This window comes from Nanorana parkeri, unplaced genomic scaffold (assembly GCF_000935625.1).
Source record: "Nanorana parkeri isolate BGI_ZX_2015 unplaced genomic scaffold, ASM93562v1 scaffold368, whole genome shotgun sequence".
Taxonomy (NCBI): Eukaryota; Metazoa; Chordata; class Amphibia; order Anura; family Dicroglossidae; genus Nanorana; species Nanorana parkeri.
Genome location: NW_017306636.1, coordinates 548,738 through 567,402, shown reverse-complemented (window position 1 = coordinate 567,402; position 18,665 = coordinate 548,738). Strand labels below are relative to the sequence as shown.

General features: G+C 37.9%; 1 protein-coding gene across 1 annotated transcript in view; it reads left to right on the top strand.

Moving 5' to 3' along the window:
* COL12A1 (collagen type XII alpha 1 chain) overlaps positions 1-18,665 on the top strand; it is a 171,265-nt gene that overhangs the window by 95,333 nt on the left and 57,267 nt on the right. Inside the window, exons 35-45 of the mRNA XM_018558906.1 lie at positions 787-929; positions 5,224-5,353; positions 6,206-6,345; positions 7,119-7,248; positions 7,868-8,010; positions 9,611-9,740; positions 11,636-11,778; positions 13,808-13,937; positions 15,147-15,266; positions 15,679-15,825; positions 17,869-17,985. Coding sequence (XP_018414408.1) covers positions 787-929; positions 5,224-5,353; positions 6,206-6,345; positions 7,119-7,248; positions 7,868-8,010; positions 9,611-9,740; positions 11,636-11,778; positions 13,808-13,937; positions 15,147-15,266; positions 15,679-15,825; positions 17,869-17,985 — 1,473 coding nt within the window. The remainder of the gene's footprint in view (positions 1-786; positions 930-5,223; positions 5,354-6,205; positions 6,346-7,118; positions 7,249-7,867; positions 8,011-9,610; positions 9,741-11,635; positions 11,779-13,807; positions 13,938-15,146; positions 15,267-15,678; positions 15,826-17,868; positions 17,986-18,665) is intronic.

Genomic DNA, 18,665 nt, shown 5'->3' with positions numbered 1-18,665 from the left:
AGCCCGTCTGGCTTCCTGATACCGGAAGTACTCAGTACTCAGTATTGGTTCCGATACCGATACTAGTATTGGTATAGGTGCATCCCTAGTAGAGTATGTTGTTCATAAGGGAGCTGCCATTCCTGAGAAGTTTTATTTTACTACATGGATGTGTCAGAGCTAAAACAATCCTTTACAGTTAAATTATTTACAATGCAAAGTTTTAGCAAGGTTCCTGCAGGTTCATATCTATTTTTGTCCTGGCAAAGCTGATTCAGGATACTCCATCATCTTTACCAAATCCACTGATGAGCGGAATAGCCTGCCTGCTATAATCATTTGATCAGATGCTGTTTTCTATTAAGATAAACTCTGCATCTCCAACACCTATGTAGCTAAAGGGCCAATTTATCATCAGATAAATAACATTTACTGCATTAAACCCAAAGACAGAGCTGACAATGGCTTAAGGTTTACGTCAAGCCCAAGGAAAAGCCTCAGGGAAAAACAGTAAACTGATCACATAAGCAGGAAATAAGATTTCAGGGGTAACATTCTGTGCACAAAATGTTTCTATAAATCTGATACCATTGTTTAAAGTAAGTTATTTTAATTTTGTTGGAAGTTTAAAAAAATTCTAGCTACTGTATCTGCATATTGAAATGGAAGGACAGTTTTCAATAATGTTACATTACAAATATGGCTAGGTTAGTAATTATTGTATGTCCATTTTTCAAGATGTACATTATTCCTTTAGAGCTATCTTCCAACTATTTTGCTATAATAAATTCTCCACATAAATTCTAGGTCCAAGAAATGGCCCACGAAACCTGCAGGTGTTCAACGCGACATCCAGCAGCTTGACTGTGAGATGGGATCCTGCCAGTGGAAGAGTGCAGAAATACAAAATATTTTACCAGCCTGCTGTTGGAGAGGGTGCAGAACAAACGGTAAAGCAATAACAAATTAGTTGAAACCCAACTGGACTTTCAGTTTAAATCAAACAAATACATTCCATTTATACGTTTCAATATTTATTTTTCCTGGTAAATGCACATTCAGATAATTTGTAAGCCTTTGGCTTGCTTTTGGAAATTGTGCCAGTATGATTTGCCATCTTTAAAGAAAACAGAACTGGTCTGTATAACATCCACAGAAAAGTGGCTCAGCCGATCCAGATGTTGGATCGGCTGAGTCGAACTCCTTCTGCACTTCGGGTCAGCCGAACATGCTGAGCATGTTCGGCTGATCCGAAGCCACACGAAGCAAGCCGATGTGCGTCTGATTTCAGCCGATGTACGGCTGAAATCAGCCGTACCAGCCTGAAGTGAATAGCCGAACAGTGTTCGGCTCACTTCACTTCTGATCAGTCATTCACTCGGCTGCCCTCGGCAGCTTTGTGAATAGACCCCATAGTTTAAAGCCAGAATCACGCAGCAGTGTATATGATAGTATTTTCCGGAGTGCATGTACATATCTATACATGAAATGCCTTTAATAAGCTATTGTGAAGATGACCGTTTTCCAATAATTTAGGGTATATTTTGCCATATGCTTAAACATATGTCGAAACTCTGCTGTTAAATGTGAATATTGGATGAAAAAACCCTGTTTAACTGTATTAAAGGAGAAGAAACTAGCGGAAAATTATTTTATTTCATTTTATTAACAAATGACATTAATGCGCACTTCAAAGCTTGTCCAGCTGTTCCATAAAATGCATCTGCTGGAAGCATGATGATAAAACCTTAAAAAAAACATCAAAATCAAAGGGACTATGCTGAAATCCTGTGAGCTCAGTGGGGAAGGCTGTCTTTTTCCCATACTAGCTGATGTGTTTACACAGTGACTTGAAAACTGAATATTTTATCCCATTTTTTTTAATAGCTCACAGTGGCATGTAGAAAATCAAGATAATTGGGGTTGCTTTGCTAAAGACAAATAGGCTGATCACTTTGCACTGGAGTGTGCACTTTGCACTGGAATTTTTTAGCTTTTAGCTTTAGCTTTGTGAATGAGGTGAAGCTTTGCTGACTTCTGTTTTTTTCCTTGCATGTGATTCGGTATTCTTTGCAAAGTGAATTTTTACCACATGGGAAGATTTTCTTGCACAGTGACTGGCCTATTTGCATTTAGTAAAGCAACCTGATTGTCTATTGTTTAGATTCTCTGCATTTATAGAGAAATACCCACTGTGCTTAGTTTTTCTACCCTTTTCTTGGGTAGACCTCTGTGCAGACATTAAACATTTTCCATATTTATCCATCAGTGGATTGCCTTTGGCTCTGTACATATGAATGCTATAATTGCTGACCATTTAATATTCCTCAATGTGTCCATGAGAAAAACAAAAATACATATGGTGCCCATGAAGTTAGATATTAAAGCCCTGGATAACTTTTAATTTAAATAAACTACTGTATATACATTCCATGTGCATCAAAACAAAAGGTGTGCCAAGTAGGAAAGATTATTTCCTGCCAACATGCTGCAGATACGGATCCCTGCTCTTTGTGTGGGAGCAGTGCACTGAGGCAATTGGGCTTTAACTTGCATTCACCCTTTATGTCACATTGGATGGTCTGTCCTTGTTGGCAAATTGTATTGTTAGCTTGCCACCTTCATGTGTCCCAAATAATTTCAAATAGCAAGTATATTTTGGAATGCAGACCTCATAAAATGCGTAAACTATTTTTGACAGCCCAAAGCATTCTTATTGTACTTTCTCATTAAGTTCATTACAATAGATACTAAACAACCTGGGATGTGTTACTCTAAACAATTTACAATAGCTTGCCCAAAGGTAACTTTTAAGCAGGCCAGATGTTTCCTACGGTTTTTAAAGAGTGCTTTAAAGTTCTAATACAGGATGTTTAGTGAGTTTTACTACCATGTTTAAGTCAACACAACTTTTATTAACTAGTGTAGCGGTGCTTATTAAGTGCATGTTTAAAACTCAGCACTACAAGTTTCACCGTCTTTAAATAAGCTGTAACATTTTAAAGTGCTGGTGTTGCTACTTGACATTTACTATGTGCATAGTTCTGTAAGTGTTTATTCAGTGATGAATTATGAAGCTGGCTGTAAACCTTTATCATATGGACAAATGCTTCTCATACTGTCATGTGCAGTGAAAAGTCTGAGATATATGACTTAGAGATTCATGTTGCTGCATATTACATCATAATGCATAAAACATTTAACGTAAGTGGTAGGGATTGCAAACAGCTTTAGCTGTTCACAGTTATATGCCACTGAATGAATAAAACTTCTTTCTTTTCTCTTAATTTTAAATGGTAGTTTGGTTTTTCCATGGCCTGGATGTATATTGCTTTGTGAGTACTATAATACATTCTGCCTGCTTTTCAAAGCTTTATAAAATGCCAACCAATTAAAATAGAAACATTAGAACTTACACTGGTTTTATCCACAACGGGAGCCACAACTAGTCAACCCACTCATTGCAGCATAGTAGGGGAGCAGAAGAAGGGGGGTGGTAGTAGAACCATTCAATTTAGGTACATAAACAGTTAACAGTCAGGATTAACTTTTGTAAAGACCTCTTTGACAACATCTCAAACCCAGCAACACACCATATATTACCATTGATTAATGTATTATAGGCCCATTAGGGTATCCTTGTCTTTATGAAGAAGAGATGGCTAGTTTATGATCAGACATATTCTGGTCATAATAGCAACATTAAAGGGTCTGAGCGGGGAGACAACAACTGGATTGCAGTTGGTGGGATTTTCCTTATGAAAGGGAAACATTTTAACACTATTCTGTGTACCATATTTTAAACTCTCTACACCTTCTAGATAGTTTCTTTCTTAATTGGCATTTTAAGTTAAAGAATTAATAATTTTCCAGCTTTCCTTATCATTTCAGTATCAACATGTACTAGTCTTAAATGGCAGAATGTTATGTCTTTTATCTATTTTTATGCACTGTGATTATCTTTTTCTTGAAGTTGTGTCCAGCTGCTAGTAAAACACATTCTTACTGTTGAATGTGTGTCTGTAAATGTTGTGAATAATCCAGCACATGAGAGCAAATGTTGGCAATGATACAACACCAATGCTGAGCTTCTGTCTCAGGGGATGTCTCAGCATAGGTTAAAAAGCTTATTTATGAAGATTTGCCAGCTGCAGTTTCGAGGTCAGGAAAAGACAATTAGGAGTTTTTTCAAATACACTATATTTCTTCAGTTTTGTAGCTGGGTTACTTAAGCTCCTTTTATCCCAGAACTCATTCCCAGCAGTATCTGGATATATAAAATTTACTAGGAAGGCCACCTTTCTGTATCTTGTACTGGTAGTCCACTGTAAGACTGAAACAGTAATTGGAAGATGAAAATATGGCATCATATGGCTTTATGTGGGTCATGAAATAGGTGTGTGGCCATCTATTCAACCAAAAAGATTGATTGAAAGCCTTCTGCCACAATACCTTGAATTATTATTTTCATTTATTTAAAGAACTCCACAAAGTACGCGTTACAATCAGTAGGAAACTTCTGGTCAATCTGCAAGTATTGCAGGAGGGGCCTGACTTATCCAACAGACGCCAAATTGGCCCCTCTAAACTACCTGACCTAAGATCAAAGACCAGGCACTGCATTATGGTCATTGTAGCAAATTCCTGCATTAGTTTGCTGGGTTCAGGAACCATAAACAAGCAACATTCACCTCAAACCCCTGGTAGAGGCAAAGCCGACCCTCATTACTACTTAGGAGGCAAAGGGTACCAATCTGGATTTAGATGGTATAAGAAATTGTGAGGACACAGGAGGCATAAGGAGAAGCAAAGCAGTTTTGTTGGTAGCACAAAGAAAGGCATGTGTGCTATGAGTGCTATGAGCAAAACTCTAATCCCTTGCCTCCTCTGTTGGTGCTTTTTTACCATGCTCCTGCATGAGCTATCCTGTAATCAGCATGATGTAATGGAGGGAACATGCATATAGACATATTTCATAAGAGCACTAGGCACTAGAAAAAGTAGTTAAAATTATAAACTTTATATTTAATAATTGTATTATATTAAAACAACAGCCTACTTCATAATTACATTGGAATTCACTTGGAGCTCTTTTGTGACCGCCTAAAAAAGGTTTTCCTGGCTGTAAGCACAACATATCTTCTGCTTTTTTTGATGCAGTTTACCTTCATTGTATCTTAGAACGGAAACTGTAAGTGCATGTCAGATCTACATTTATAGTGTTCTTTTTTACTAACTCCCTAGCAAACAGTTGGAGGAAGACAGAACAGTGTTGTGCTGCAGAGACTCCAGCCAGATACTCCGTACACTATAACTGTGGCATCACTGTATACCGAAGGAGAAGGAGGAAGAATTTCTGGAAGAGGAAAAACAAGTATGCTATACTATATTTTTGGAGATACATAAATAATATCCATAGATGAAACAGGGATTTCTAGGTGTGGTCGTATTCCATTTTGTATGCCCAGCATTAGCCAAATGCACCTTTACATAACCTCTTCTTATACTGTATGTATATGTTCTTATTTATATCCTAGGAATCCCTAAAACTTTGATGTGTTCTCATGTAATTATGTATTTCACCAGAATTGTGGAACTTTGTACTCCTCAAATACCCAAGCTATCCCTTAAAGCCTGGCATGGTTTGTCAGAGGCTAAAGATAGCTGTGAATTCAGCCTTTTCTGCAAGGAACCATCTTCATTATCCACGGGATGCTAAACAGTGTGCATAGGTGAATCCTTGCAGACTTCTGAATATCCATCCTTATACAGTCTATCTACAAGGCACTGATCCTAGCATGTCCTGGGGCCGAAGCTAGCCGAAGGATCGGCCGAAGCTACGGCCAGATCCTTCGGCAGCTTTGTGAATAGACCCCTAAGTCTATAGCACGTACCATGTTGTGATTGGCCCCTGGATCTCCCTACACATTAGGAGTTTTACAAATAAGTAAAGACATGTATGGCCCGTCAAGGCGCCTGATATCATTTGATTAATACAAAATGAAGCTATTTTCTAACAGATTACTTAAGCTACCTATTACCATGAATGAAAAAATGTATGAAGGGACATTAGTAACTCTTAGTAGCATGTAGGTAGTTTAGAAGATTATGGTTTCGCTGACAAATAAAGTGTGAATTTGGAAATAGCAAATATAGAAAAAGTATAACTGAAACATAATACTTGTTGTCAGTGCTCTTTGTTATACATCCGTAACTGTTTTTTCAGAGCCTCTTAACACAGTGAAAAATCTCCGAGTGTATGACCCAACCACAAGCACTTTAAATGTCCGCTGGGAAGCAGCAGAAGGGAATGTACGTCAGTACAAGATCTTTTATGTCCCGACAGCTGGTGGACCTGAAGAAGTGGTAATATTCTTTTTTTATTAAATGGCTAGATAATAGGTGTAAATAGGTGCTCTAAATGTGACAACTAAATAGCAATAGCAGTTGCATATATGTTTTGGGTTGCCTTAGTGTTTATTAGGATGTAGCCTGTCAATGTTTTGCAATCTGCAAATCAGCATTAACCAAAATGTGGTATGAATGATTCAAATAAAAAGCTGGATTCTTCATAATGTAGGTTCTGCTCACAAAATAGCTTCCTCCATTGAGTTTCCATGACATGACTTCTCGTGGTGCAGTTCTTTTCTGTGATGAGACAAAAATGCTGCGCTTACCCTTTGTTCTCTGTAACTTACAATATATGCTCAGCATTTTAATGATACCTGGAAAGAGCATCCCCTTACCACCAAGGTATAGAAAGAGCAAGAATTGAGTATTAAGCTAGGCATTCTCTGAGCTGTAAGCCATATGAGTTTAATAAGGAAATTCATAGCGGGCAGCAACATAGATGCCTGCCCAATGTTGTTAAGTTTTGAATGGCCCTAGTAAGAGGTGCAGTTCTGTGCAACGGATGCACCAAGTTATAATTAGACATTTTTTTGCTCATACATAAAATTATATTATGGTAAACTATGAATTAGTATGCAATGGTAGTTTTTTAATACTAGAGTCAATAGTAATATATATTTATTTTATAAGAAACATAAAGTATATCAGTACTGCTGCATTAAAATATGAACTCAGTGATGACTATAATAAACATGTAAAAAAGATGATTCCTTCCTTCTTTTCTCTAGACTACTGTTCCAGGAAATACAATTTATACAGTTCTTAGAGGACTTCAGCCTGACACACCATACACTGTAACTGTGGTCCCTGTATATTCAGAAGGAGATGGAGGTCGCATGTCAGAAACTGGAAGGACACGTATGTGAATCATGCTTTATTTTCATCTTTAGTGTCCTAACAAAATTAAATATAAATCACAGAGAGACGCTACTAAAGTTAGGAGTGTAAACAAGCTTTGGAAAAACAAATTAAAAAAAACAAGTAAAAGCAAAAACATTCAACATTTTTTTTATGATAAACTAGTGAAATAAGTTAGTATTCAATAGGCAATCTTTTACTCATATTAGTGTATCCAGGCATCTCCATGCACACCAAGGAATGTCAGTATAAAACATTCTTATTCTGTACAAAACACAAATGTTTGTAGCTGATATTTCTTTAAAAAGTACAAAATGCTATTTATGTGCACATTTCAGTAGTAAGGTTTCTTGAAAATGACTGTTATCAGTGTTATGAGCATTTAGTAGATCATACTGGGATGAGTTATTGGTCATAAGTGAGTAATGCCATTTGTTTAGCGGACTCAATAGACTTATAAAAAGTTTTAAAAACATTTGATTTCATTGAAAAGAATGCCACAATTTCAGTGAAGCAAAACATAAATAAGATTTATCATGGTAGACCTAATTATTTAATAATATGCTTAACTGTGCATAACAAATACTGTATATAAAAATGTTTATACTTTTTTTTGTAGTGGTACGAGGAACTGCACAAAATATTCAAGTATACAACCCCACTACCAACACATTAAATGTCCGCTGGGATCCAGCTCCTGGGCTTGTGCAGCAATACAAGGTCAACTACTCTCCATTATATGCAACAAGTCCTCCTCTGTCTGTAAGTAATGTGCCTTCTCGGTTGTAATCAAGTACTATTAGCTAGTGTGATCCATCTGTATGTAATAGAAATGTAAGTAACTGTAAAGAACATTGCTTACAATGTAAGATTTGAAATATTAAACATATCACTACAACAAATTTCTAAGGGGTCTATTCACTAAGCTGCCGAAGGATCTAGCCATAGCTTCGGCTGATCATTCGGCTTGCTTCGGCCCCAGGACCCATTCGGTTCAGTAGAACTAAAGGGTTGCTGTACGGGATATTCACTATAGCCCGTACAGCTCCCGTAGTCGGACGAGCGGCTCAGTCGAGTCAAAGGCATATGCTTCGGCTTTAATGAGCCGAGGGGAAAGCCGAAGCTTACTGAACGGCTGGCCATTGGCCAGCCTGCTACTAACTGCTGGGCGGTTAACTAACTGCTATTTCAATTTGCAATATCCAATAGCAAACTAGCTATTGCACTCGCCCACTGCTGCTGTCAATCAGCAGAGGGGACCTGAAGTTGTCCATCAGGTCCCCTCTAGTGACTGACAGCAGCAGAGGGCGGGTGCAATAGCTAGTATGCTATTGCTATTGCAAAGTGAAATAGCCAATAGGAATCTAGCTTTGCATTACTATGGTGATTTTTTTTACATTATTCTGACGGCAGCAGAACCGCCCGGCTAATAGAAAACAGTTGTCACTGCTAGCTCTGCCCAATCGTTTTCTATTTTATTTTACTACTTTTTTAACTGTTTTTCTATTCTGCTCGGTACCACAGAGGTACCGAGCAGAACAGCCGAGCCAAATGCCATTCGGCGGCATTCGGCTATTCCCTCACTGCTGTTCTGCATCTATGAGAATAGGCCGAACAGCAGCGAGTAGCCTGCCTGAGGTTCGGCTTAGCCGATCCAGATGTTGGATCGGCTGAGTCGAACTCCTTCTGCACTTCGGGTCGGCCGAACATGCTGATATTTGTTCGGCCGACCCGAAGCCAGCCAAAGCCGTACCAGCCTGAAGTGAATAGCCGAACAGCGCTTCGGGTCGGTTAATAGACCCTAATAGACCCCTAAATAGTTTTTAAAAAAATGGATGTAAATTCCTGAGGGGAGACATTTTGCATGATGCATAGATTTGTATGTTGGAAATGATCAAAAATAAGATACCTGCCATTGGATCACAATGGATACTGCAGGAACTCTTTTCTTTAGGTGCATTTATTTGACATGTTTGCACAAAAAATGCAATTAACAGTGTTTCTAAACTTGTAATAGGTGGCAAGCTATCATCAAAATATTTGTTTTGTGTTACTCTTCCGTTACTTCCTTCTTGTCCTAATGGAAAGACATGTTCATCTCTCAAAATGCATAAAAATAAAATGTTATTCATAGGTAGTATTGCATCACTCCAATGTATTCTCTGTGTTCTGCAACCTGAACGTGACCAGGGCTAAAATGAAATTGCTACTGTAATTTACTTTGTTCACTTGAAGCTTTGAGTCTCTCAGCGGTGATTCCAGAGACATATGGCTCTTTATTCAAATATATATGATGGGCCACATACTATTAAATACAGAAAATGACATTATTGTAACAGTAACTATACATGCTTTTTTCTAGGTTGTGGTCCCCAGCAACACTCACACTCTGTTGTTAGAACGCCTGACTCCTGAAACTCCTTACTCTGTAAACGTGGTTGCCATGTATGCTGATGGAGAGGGTGATCCAAGTCCTGGAGATGGAAAAACATGTATGTATTGCTTGATCTATAAGACTTATAACAATGTATTATGTGCGTGTCCAGTGAAAATCTAATGTACCAGGTAATGCAATAAATCAAGACATACTTTTTTATCGCTTAAAGAAAAAGTTAAGTGTATTTTGTATAATTATTAGTTATAGGGCCTATAAATCCTCCTCTTTTTTAAACTGGAGTGTTAATATGCAGACATGCATGCACTAAAGCATCCAAAATAGACATTTTTACTCACAGCATCGTTTAAATATTCACAGCTGGAATTTATAGGGTCTCACTGGCTGACCAAACATTGTCTTAATTATTTCATTAATTAATGCCTCAATACTGAGACATTAATGAATGACTGTTAAATGCTGAGAATCAGCAAATACCGGCATTACAAAGCCTGATATAACTCGTCACGTACAGTGTACGTGGCCAGTCATATAGGCACAAAGTGACAAGACGTACACTGTACGTCTCCCGTCACGAAGGGGTTAAAGCCGTTGTATTTCCATTAGCAGTTCCAGGTATTCTTGTCTATATAAAAGAAGCTTTAGTGGAACAGGACTTACAGAGATTCGGTAAAGTCTAAGTCCATTCTAAGAACTGATATCATTGTCATTTAAAAATTTTCAATCATATATACTGTATATCAGGCTGGTATGTTATGTAAGTAGAATTTGTTAAATTATCATTAGCACCATATGTAACTATTTTAGGATGCATTTAGTTTTTGTTTAGATGTTTTCCAGTACATTAAGATTTGTTGCCTGAGGCTTTCCAAAACTAAGAGCATTTAGTTAAAATAAAGCACTAACACATAACTTGTCAATATATACTTTAACACTTCAATAAAAGCTTCTTTAACATAATATAAATGCTGAAACGTGACTGGGTGCTGTACTTCATACTAATGTACATACTTACATAAGTACATATTTTGTCTTCATAATAATTATTTGCTTAGAGTTAAGTTATCAGTTATTTACATGTTCAACAAAGTTAAGTGCACAGAACAAACTACTCCCTTTCACCTTTCTAATGATAATTGTGTCTTTCCTTCATAATGATGGGCCAATAGGGAGGTTATAGTGATGTTTCGGGTGTGAAAGGTGGTGGAATTTGCTTAGTGTAGCTCCTTAAGTTTTGGTTCTCTTGGATCTTCCTGAACATGTTTGAAGGCATATGCAGACATATATGGGTGCCTAAAGTTTAGCAAAATTGCTACTTTAGCACATCTGCGTAAATGAGTAATATGTATTTTGTGCCACTGTGATCCTGCTTATTATTATGCTTACTGCTTCTTGCATACCAATATTGGAGATGTGTACAGCAATTATTCTTTATAGTCCTAGAGCAAATTACCAGTGCAGATACACCTCATAATTCTGCAGGGGTTAAACGGACATTTCATTTATTAATATATTTTAAAATACAAAGATCCTGAGAATGGGGTACTGCCATATTTTTTTATTTTGGCTGCACCAAAGCTAATTATATTATTATTGAAATAAATAGCATACTATATTGTTGGGTGAATGTCACTGTTCTACAAGATTCTAAGGAATTCAGAATGGAAACTTCAGCTCTGTGTTATATTAGAATTTTCCCCACTTTTGCTGACTGCTCTGCAATTCCTTCCAGCAACTTGCAAGCTTTCCAAATACCTGTGGTATCCCTTTTTCCACATTTTGTTCATACTGCGGTAGGTTTATTTCTTAATAATCTGTTAGTATGTCCTAACTGGCAACACTGTGCTATGGAGATTTTATAAAGTAACTGCACCAGTGGTTGGAAATTTCTGAGTTTGCTCACACATTCATCATAAATATTATTAAGTTTTTTAAAGAAGAAATCAAGCTTGTTATCCGGAATGATAATTATTTTATAATTGGTTTTTCCAGTACCTCGCAGCGGGCCAAAGAACATTAGAGTTTTTGGAGAGACAACTAACAGCCTTTCAGTAAGCTGGGATCATGCTGATGGTCCAGTTCAACAGTACAGAATCATCTATTCTCCAACTGTTGGTGATCCAATTGATGAATATGTAAGTCCCCTTATTGACTCTAACAAGAAGTATCATAATATTGATATATGATTGTAAGTGTATGTAATATATCAAGTAGAAGTGGCCACAACACTAAAACCATGTTCTGTCAGCTCGCCAACTGTTCACAGTGTGGTTCTATCTTATGTAATGTATTCATATTGCATCCTTTAGGTGTACTGCCATGTGTTACAACATCTAGTCATAGAAAATAAGCATTTTGGATTTGACTTAAAGTATATCTAAATTAAATTGTTTTTAATTTAGATAGAGTGTGGAAGGTTTAGTAACCTAAGTTATTTTTTATTGCTTTCCCCACTCCTCACACAAATAATCACAATTTTGAAAGAAGTGCTCCTGAGGGCTTGACAAATAAAACATAGTTTAATGAGGTGTCCAATGTTTGTATTCCCCTGCACAATTGTTATACTTTCACTATCAACTTTTGAATGTACTTGGACACTATTTTTACCCATATACATAATGTAAAGTAAAGCTGAGCTGTTAGGGCTTGTTCACACCAAGCGCGGAGCAGATCCGGACCAGAGCAGGTGCAGACCGGATCAAAACTGCGTCCAATGTATTCCTATGGTATTATGACCTCCAGTTCACATCGCAGCGTGCGGATCCAGACCAGATCCAGACCGGATGAAAAAAATGCGGCAAGCCCTATTTTACCTGCTCTGGATCTGGTCTGGAACGCATCAAAAACGCATCAAAAACGCAAAAACGCATCAAAAACGCATGCAAGTGCCTGACCCCTCGTTCACACCTGAACGTTTTGTAGCGCGTTCTACGCTCGAAGAACGCTCTACAAAACGCTCAAAAATATAAATTGCATTGGAGTCAATGGACTCGTTCCCACCTTGCCGTATTTCCGCCCGTCCCGAACGCGCTACAAAACGGCCCACGCCTGAAAAGGTCCCGGGACTACTTTGGGCCGTTTTGTAGGGCGTTTTCCATTGGGATACTGCCAAGTAGCCTTTGTAATCGCGCGACGGCCGCGCAACTTTTTTACCGCGAATCGCGGTAAAAAAACCGCGTGACGGTCGCGCGACAGACGCGCATATTACAATACGCCTAGGTGTGAATGGGGGCTATAAGTCCATGTTAAACTTTTTTAAAATTTTTTTTTTTATTTCTTTACCAAAAACCGGCCCTAAACGCATCCAAAACGCATCCAAAAGGCATCTAAAACGCGGCACAACCCACTACACTGCGTGTGCAGAAACCTGACCGGATCTGGTCTGCATTTGGTGTGAACAAGGCCTTAGTGTGACATAAAACTCGAGACATTGTACCAGTATAGTGCATGCAACTTGAGTTGCTCATAATGATGCCACCAACCTTTATAACTAGGTTTCTATGATGTGCTTTTAAGGCTTACCATTGCAACTATTTAAAGGTCTTATCTCCAGCTGCTATCATTATAATACATTTTTTGCTCTGAATTTTCAATGTGTTCCTATATTACAGTAACGTTATTATACTGTATGTAAAGCTACATATACTGTACCTTCACAGTATACCTTCAAGCACCATTTAAACTCTGAGGTCCTAAAAATGTAGCGCAATTTCCGCAGCAGCAGACATTGTACATAACTTTCTGACATACATCCAAACCAGACTCAAAGTCATGTCACGCCACTTTCATCCATGTGTTACAGATTTTTTTTAAATCTGCTTTCTTTTGAAAGGACCTTATATTCAGGGTTCATTTTATAAAACAGATGTGCAGTACATTATGTCTGCATCTCAGTGTTTACAGTGGCCTTGTCAGAATGTGTGCAGCATATAAAACATCCTATACTATGTGGAAGAAATAAACAACAACATTGTATACCATCAGAATAAAGCTGATGAGTTATCTAACCATGCAAAAATACTAGTTTTATATTGCTTGGCAAAAGACCTCATACAGCTTTTTTTCTTTTTGCTTGATATGCAATAAGGCGATACTAATGTTTAATGTGCAACTTTTATGCACTGAATAAAAGATACATTTACTCCTCTCATACTATACTTTCAGACAACTGTGCCCGGTCGGAGGAACAATGTGGCCCTGCAGCCACTGCTGTCAGACACTCCATATAAAATCACTGTGGTTGCAGTCTATGCAGATGGTGATGGAGGACAATTAACAGGAAATGGAAGGACAGGTAAATTTATTTAGATGAAGACAGTTAATAAAGCAAGCTAAATAACAATTGCAACACTGCTGTAAAACCTATCATGTTGGGAGTTATTATTATTATATATTTAATATTATTAATATTTAGTGTATAAATATTAAAGTGTATGTTTAGCCAAAAGTTTTTTTTCCTTTTGGATGGCATATGGGGGCTTAGAACTTTGTCAGCTTTTTATTGCATCCTGTACCCACTATGTATATTCTATTTGTTCTGGAACCACTGTCAGTGGGACAGAAAGTGATGGGAACCCAAATGCATACAGTTGTCACCAGAACAAGAATAGAAGGTAAATATTTCGAATGGGGACACCTGTTCTGGTGATAGCTGGCTAAGAGGGAATATCTCCTCATTTTGCAGGGTTTTCTCAAACATCAGGTAGCAGCTCCAGGACAGGATGTAAAAAGAAATCCCCATAAGACACAGACAGCAAAAAATAAACTTAAAACGTAATCCTCCTGTCCCATCGCACTCCTGAACGGACAAAAACCCAAATGCAACTGGGTTGGTGCGGTGGTGACAACGGATGCCTCAGTGAAATGTAGATAGATGAAAGTAGTCACTCGCACTCCATGATACTAAAGTCAATGCTGTTTATTGACTGAGATAACACACATCTCCTTAGCGACATTTCGATACCATGCGTGAGAACGGGGCCGAATGATCTCGAAACGTCGCTAAGGAGATGTGTGTTATCTCAGTCAATAAACAGCATTCACTTTAATATCATGGAGTGCGAGTGACTACTTTCATTGATCACAGGTACTAAGGCATTTTTGCTCCTCCTGCTGACCACTGACCCCAGTGCACTTTCTACTGCCACTGGCCACAGTACAGTCCCACTAAAGTCTAAAGGACAGTAAACTGGCCCTTTCTTTAGAAAATTTGGGGTGTTTATATAGTAGCATGATAAAAGATGACAATGCCAAGAATTTATTTTACAAACCCTTTGTTAGCTTTTAACTAGAAAACCCAAGCCCTTACAATTCCCTTGCAATGGAGCATAAGCTTTGTGTTGACATTACATGCTACCCAGAGACTTTGTGAACACAATGCATTAATTGTGGTGATGTGATTTATTCATACCATCAGTGATTCTTCAGTCTCTTGAATGGGTATTATGCCTATAACGTGCCATGCTATTAAACAAATATTTATAATGCATTATTCTCTTTTTAGTGGGTCTGCTTGCACCAAAGAACCTTCAAGTTTCTGATGAATGGTATACCAGATTTAGGGTATCTTGGGACAGAGCTACCTCTCCAGTTCTTGGATACAAGCTTGTGTACCAGCCACATGGTTAGTAAACTTCGTCATGCCTTTAATTGCTTCACACCAAAATTAAGGTCAGCTGGAATTATAAATGCAGACGTTTACATTGAAAAATCCCTATAATCTTAGATCAATCACATGGGTCAATGTGGTAGAGATTTGATATTTGACCCTTTAGTATTATACTATTAGTCTACCTAAGTATTTCATTTTAACATTGTAATCAGTCTTATATAACAATTAGAACATTTCTTATATTGGAATTGAAAACCGTTTCTAAACTGATGACTATGCAAAAGGCTTTCATGGTCTTCTAAACACAAGTATAGTATTTGGCATGGCAGAATTACATATTTAATTTCTTATGATCTATTCATAACATAAACAAAAAACTTACTAAACAGCGATGTTATTTTTTTTCTTTTGTAATCATATAAAGATGCTGATGAATCTGTAGAAGTGTTTGTTGGTGATGTGAATTCCTATACTCTGCAAAACCTGAATCCTGGAACCACCTACGATGTCCAAGTCTATGCCCAGTATGACACTGGACTAAGCGGACCACTCATAGGGCCTGGAACGACATGTGAGTAAGCTCCACCCATAGTCTAATTGACCTCTTATGTAGTGTGCTACCTATTCTGTAGTTTTAGATCATTTTTATTTTAGTATAGAGGTCATAGTATTAACATCATGCATACTTACATCTCCAGTACAGATGTAAAAGCTGTTTATATTTTTCACTAAGTTATAGCTACTTCATTTAATAATTTTGGAGTAAAATTGGACATATAGTACAGCAGCAAATCCAGATCTTTAGTGCTACTGCTTTCTGCTACTCACTACCTTTCTGACCTATGCATAGACTATTGATGGCTTTATGACTATTATGGGTACTATATCCCATGTTTTTAACTGTAACTAGAGACCTAGAAACTTTGAGCATTTTAATAAAATCATTTTCTGCAAAATCTATGTGTATAATGCAATAAACACCAGCAAGTGATATTCTCCCCAATCAATAAGGCCCCTTTCACACAGGCATTCTGATCAGGTCAACCTGTCAGTTATTCAGGCAGATCTGATCAGAAGCCCAATCTTAGTCAATGGGCAGCCAGATCTACACGGACGCGCATCCATATCCATATCCATATCCATATCCATATCCAATTACCCCCGACTCCGGCCAGGTCCAAAAAAACACACTGATCAGAGTTCTGTTTCGGCAGATATGATCGTGGCAGATCCAGGGCAATCTGATGAAAACATACACATGCCTGTTTACATCCAATTCCCTATAGACCAACATGGGACTGGTAATTTAATTTCTTTCCTCCATGGCAAGATGGAGGAAAAAACTGGACGAATATGGATGTCACAATGGTGACATCCATTCCGATCAGTAGGGGATCTTTGTACGGATCTCTGCTGATTGAAACTGAAGCTGCCCATCTGAAAGGAGTCTAACAGTTTTCCAAATGAGCAACCATATTTTCACTGGATACTCCAGTTTGTATTCTGAATTTAAGTCCAAGGTTTTACCTTATCTGTCCATAAAGCCATAAATTGTGGGAGATATGTGGCAAACATGTTTATATTGACTTTGGTTATGAGGATTACATTCCAGCTTTGATTTAAAACTCCTTGAAATGTGCATTGTGTGGGATGCTTATTAGCTAGTTGTTAGTGTTGTTGAGGGATGTGCTTTATCTGTTCTTGCGATGGGAGTTGTGTTATACTTCATCTTGTTATCACACTGCTATTTAGTTTTACTTAATCCCATCATGTTGATACATTTTGCTAACTGCCAGGGAGATAATAAATGAACACGCAAAATACTTTGAAAACCAAAAAAAAATCTGCTTCAACAGTTAACAAGATAATTCAACAGTCCTAGACCACAAGTGATGAGTGAATTGCAAATGCTATCTAGCAAACAGTGCAGTTGTGTTAAAGTCAGAAAGTCCACAATTTGGCTTAACACCCATTTGTTTCTTTAAATAGTATCCTAATGATTTACAATAAAGTAGCTACGGCTACAGATCTGGCTGCAATATTTGCCTTCTCTCTGGCATTGACTGCTCAGGAATACCTTTTTGCCACTAGTTATCCTCAGCTTTGCAGGTTGAATAACAGCTGCCACAATCATTCAACATGATAGACTAAAGGCATACTGTGAGTACAGGGTGTCATAGACCCGCCATCTAAAGGGCATGCCATCACTTTGTGTATGCTTCCTGAAGCACTTAACTTTCACTGTCTTTGGTTGCTGCATTAACCATTAGATACAAAACCAAATCTTATTAGTGACTGTCTGAGAAATGACACTTTGTTATGTGAGGTTTTTTTGTCTGGGAGAGACAGCAAGGAGCCTACAGGGAATGTGTTTAGGAATAGATCCCCTGAAACCCAAATAAAAGAAGGTTACTGGATTTAACAGATTTATAACAAAATAAAGTGGGTGGACTGGTTCAGTACAGGAATGCCTGATTCAAACATTGACTGCTGAGTACTGAGCCGGAAGGATGTGCTCTCTATATGCATTTCAAAGCTGTAGTGCTCCTTTAAATGTATAATTGCATATTGTAAAAAAGAACAACCCTAAACTCTTCTGTCTTTGATTGTACAGTATATTTGAATGTGACTGATCTGACAAGCTACCAGGTTGCGTGGGATTCATTTTGCGTTAGATGGACTCCTCACCGAGCTGCAACTTCATACAGAGTCAAGTTGAATCCAGTTGATGGTACATCACTTTTTCCACTGTTTAAATAGATAGGAATTTTTACTTACCCTCCCATTGTTGATTGTGTAGGAATATCCCCTCGCTATCCCTAGCTCATGTACATCAGGACCCTATTTTTGACCCCCCTCCCGGTTCATGTGTTCATTGGAATGCTAAACTGCTTTTCTCCGCTTTTTATTATGTATAACTGTTCTCTTTTCATAGTAAGCACAGCAAGACTTCTTTTGCTCTCCTGGTTTGTGTTTGATACTGCTGCTATAATCTAATACAGGGGAGTCTTTAAATATGAGTTATGCCTGCCATATGGCTCCTTTTCCTAGAGAGTTCTAGGCAGTTAGCAGTAGTGGAGGACCTGATCCATGGGCTACATGCTACTTCGCCACCTAGTTTTCTGGCTTTTTAGTGCAGAAAGGTCATTTTAAAACAATTCAAATATTATCTTTAGCAAATAACTTATTTGAATGTCTACAGCAGCACCAGTTAACTCACCTATAGATATGATTAAGGCTGACAGTGGGTCAGAGAACTAAGGACACACACAGGTGCACATTGCTACTTCTCAGCTGCAAAAGGTAATTTACTTTCTCCTGGCATGAATAATTGTGTCTGAGGATGTAAAGTCTATTGCAAGGCAAAATTGTAAAAAGAGGTAACCCCCTCCCCCCCCCCCACCACAAAAA